This window comes from Carya illinoinensis, chromosome 5, assembly GCF_018687715.1.
Source record: "Carya illinoinensis cultivar Pawnee chromosome 5, C.illinoinensisPawnee_v1, whole genome shotgun sequence".
NCBI classification, from domain to species: domain Eukaryota; kingdom Viridiplantae; phylum Streptophyta; class Magnoliopsida; order Fagales; family Juglandaceae; genus Carya; species Carya illinoinensis.
In genome coordinates, this window is record NC_056756.1 from 24,680,387 (window position 1) to 24,684,189 (window position 3,803).

A 3,803-nucleotide genomic window follows, 5' to 3' on the forward strand; every position below is an offset into this window, starting at 1 on the left:
TGAAACATCAGTTTAAAGAGCATAATAAAAATAACAAGTTTAAATTTAAGTTAAAATACTTTCCCTGGCAACGGCGCCAAAAACTTGACTCACTCAAAAATGAGTAGCACTAAAGCTATCCCAAGTGCAGGAGGATGTCGTGTAATAATTAGGAATAAATTCCTAGATCGTCTCCTCAGGAAAAGTTACTTAGAAATCAAACTCGTTGAAAAAGGTGAAAAACGTCACAAGAGAAAATAAAATGATAGTATGTGCAATGGATGGGAGAGGACACTAGTCTTGGACTAGATTCATATTTTTGGATTTTGATTGTCGGATCGGAATGTAAAGGACTAATAGATTAAACTCAGAAATTGATAAAACTAAATTAAGAATTAAACTAAATTAGGAAGTAATTGACAAAACATGCACTGAAATTGAAAAGCCCCAAAATCAATGTTCTAGGGTTCACCATTATGTTCAAATCACAAATTCTCAAATTAAACCACCGTAATTGTAATCACTACTAAAATGAAAGTTTAACGAAACGATAAAAATAAATAACATGAATTGAATGAATAACAAATAAATTTCTCAAACGTCTAAATCAAAATTCTCTAAAATAATTCAAAAACTCAAAATTAAAATGAAATAGCAAGTAGGGAATTGAAAAGATCAAGCCAGTCGAATGGAGATGAAGATTCGAAGCGGTGGAGGAGGCTGAGTTGCAGTGGCAATTGGACCCCTCAAGGAGTTCTTCAATCTGCTGCAGTGTGAGTGAATGATCCAGTGGAAATTGTGTAGCTGCGTGAATGATCAATTGAATGAATCCTCCTCTTCGAATCTGAACGAAAATCAAAGGAAAAATGAATTCTAAGTGTTTCTCTACTCAAAAACCGAGTTTTCCAGCCCAAAAAGTCGTCCTAAGATGTAAAAAAAACATATATATACTCTGACAGCGGAATAAACCCTGATCTGTAAAAATGCGATATTCGCTCGAGCGGAGTGTCGAGCGAACATCGAGCGTTCGACTCTGCCTAAGTTCGCTCGAGCGGCCTGTCGAGCGAACATCGAGCGTTCGACTCTACCTGAATTCACTATAGCGGCCAAATGCCTCCGCTCGAGCGATCTCTTTTCCCGCATCTCACTTGAGCCCACTGTCAAGCGGAAGTCGAGCGTTTGAATCTGCCTGACTTCGCTCGAGCGGCCAGAAGCCGCCGCTCGAGCGAAATGTACCATAATCCATATTAATTGGCAGTTGATAAAATTAGAGCAGAAATTCATGCTTTTAATCAATTGAAATCACAACTTTGATTTATTCATTTTTCCATATAAAACCAATGATAAAGTAATGAAAGAATTAATATATATTGGTTCCAAAAGCATTAAAAATGCAATAATTCAACTCAATCACCTTGGGACCTTCCCCATGGCCTGCAGCACTTGGCTCAGCGGAGGAAAACGTGGGAGGGACTATTCTATCGTCGGGAGAGGCAATTCTGGCAATTTCTTCTTAATCCCCAACCTCGATAACTAAAGGGGGAGCGTCAGGGAGGACCCCTAACCCTTCCTCTTGACCCCCAACCCCGATGGCAACTAGTGGGGCATCAGAGAAGGCTCCTTACTCCTCTTCTTGCTCTTCCACTTGCTCTTCTTCTTCTTCTTCTTCTTCTTCTTCTTCTTCTTCTCAACTTCTAGCCCTAGAGACGGGTGAGGAAGGCCCAAGGGAGAAGTCCTACTCTTCTTCCCAACACCCAGTCTCCAAGGTACTTTGTGGAACCTCGTGGGTCGCCTCCTTCCTCAAAGTGTCTTCAAAGGACACGAATGGCTCAACCTCCATGGCCCTGCAAGGGGCGGGATGCACGAAGAAGCTGAAGAAATAGGCCTAAAGACCAACTATGTCTTCTTCTTCTGCAAAGGTGAACAATGAATCCACAAACAACTCAAAAAATATGGTACACAGGCCTACCGAAGAGGAAGAAGGCCCTGCTGTGGAGCGTGATTCACTCGAGAATGACGTTGTGCACCCCCAAGTTAAAGGGACCGAGTTCCCCCCGGGACACCTTGGCATGGCTCCCAAACTCCCTAGCCTGGCCCCGAGAAAATAAGGTACCATTACCACCAGCCTCACGTTGGGGAGTGTCACTTCTGTTGCTAGACCCCCTGGCTTCAATACTCGAAGTCCAACAGGATGGGTCATGGCTCGCACCTTCAGTCGCTTCCCCTTACTATCGGAGGAGCTTGAAGCACATTTCTGGCCCTAGGGTGATGGGATCTCACCCAAGAAGTCCTGGCCAATCACATATGAGAGGTTGGGTGCAAACATGTAATCCCAAATGTTGTCATCATAGAGAGCCAGGTCGGTATGTGACTCGTCAGGGTAGGCCTTCACCCAAGCCATCATGGGGTCTAGTCAAGCCTCCTCCCTCCAGTTCAACCTAAGGCATAGGCTCTACGAGGAAGGGCCACCCCCAAACCACCTGAATGGGATACTCCTGATGGACTACCTCCCCCTCAAGGTATTCCCAATCTGAGCCCATCATGAAAAAGTGCTTCCAGGGCCATTCCTTAATGCTCGAATGGCGCTACTAGGAGGGGAGTCCGAGCCTGGGAGCAAAAGCAGGAGGAAGCCGAGGAACCTCTAGAATGGCTGAGTTGGGAATGTCATATTCAGTCTGGAAAGCTCGAAGATCTGCGCTAGTGACTAACGAAGGCCAGTGCTTCCTTGCGAAATATAGGGGGACGGACTCGAAAGAAGCTTTAAGGGCCATGGGAGTGACTGAAGGTGACAAGAAGGGGACAATAGGGACTGTTGGAGAAGTGGAGAGGAAGATGGTGGCTGAGAAGAATTTGGGAAGAAAATGAGGAGTAAAAGGTTCAAAAAGGGGGGGAAACACGATAGTAGGAGAAATGTTTAGAAGGATTGATGGTGAGGCAGAGATTTGACAATTAAAGGAGAGAGAGAGAGAGAGAGAGAGAGTAAAAATAAGGGGAATGGAGATGAATGAAGCTCTATATAGCCAAGGAAAGCTAGAAGGTGCATGGGAAACGAAGCAACACTGATAAAGATGACGCCAGCAAAACAGCAAGCGGATCCCAACAGGTACGATCGGCACAAGTGGCAGCTGTCATGTCAACCGTGTGGGAAGCATGGACCAATGAGCTTCTCGAGACATGGGGAGAATAGCCAGCCTATCCAATCAACAGTTGGAAGACAGAAGGGCCGCATGAACCAAGGAGATGCGCACTCATTAGAGGGGCAGGTGGCCTTAGGAACTCAACCAAAGGGAACGACACAGAAGCATGGGAGGGACTTGGGAGCGCATGGAGGGATCAGACCAACCCACTGCGAGAATAGAGAAGGGCGTCAGGTTGGCCCAACCATCAGAAACCGAAGGAGTGTTCTAAGTCCAAAGGCCTCCTCCCCGAAGTATTAGTTGAATTCCCACCACACCTCTTTGATAAGGATTCGCACCGTACTATGAAGGTGGAAGAGCCTAGCCTAAAAGGATCAGGCCACAAGGAGTGTGAAGGCCCCAAGCCCATCAAGCAGGAATCTAAGCAGACTAGGGGCCTGAGAAGGAAGCCATGCGCCAAGCCCATGGTACACCTTCTCATCTAAAGAGGCCCTAGAACTAAGCCAGCTCTATCAAAGAGCCCACCACGAGCAGTAGTCACCTGGGACCTCAGCAAGCAACCGAGCCCTACAAGAGGGTACATAACAGATAACTATCAAAGAGCACAAGCGGCTGGGCGTGTGTCAGGGAGCTTGAACATGCAACAAAGTGCTACCTAAGGTGCCATAGGATGGCACGACCTCGACC

At 46.2% G+C, this 3,803-nt stretch overlaps 1 protein-coding gene across 1 annotated transcript; it reads left to right on the top strand.

Moving 5' to 3' along the window:
* Positions 1-1,568: 1,568 nt before the first annotated feature.
* LOC122310216 (putative protein TPRXL) lies at positions 1,569-2,844 on the top strand. Its single transcript, XM_043124097.1, has 3 exons — positions 1,569-1,745; positions 1,899-1,997; positions 2,572-2,844. Exons 1-3 carry the CDS (start codon positions 1,569-1,571, stop codon positions 2,842-2,844), a joined length of 549 nt encoding a protein of 182 aa, XP_042980031.1.
* The last annotated feature ends 959 nt before the right edge of the window (positions 2,845-3,803 follow it).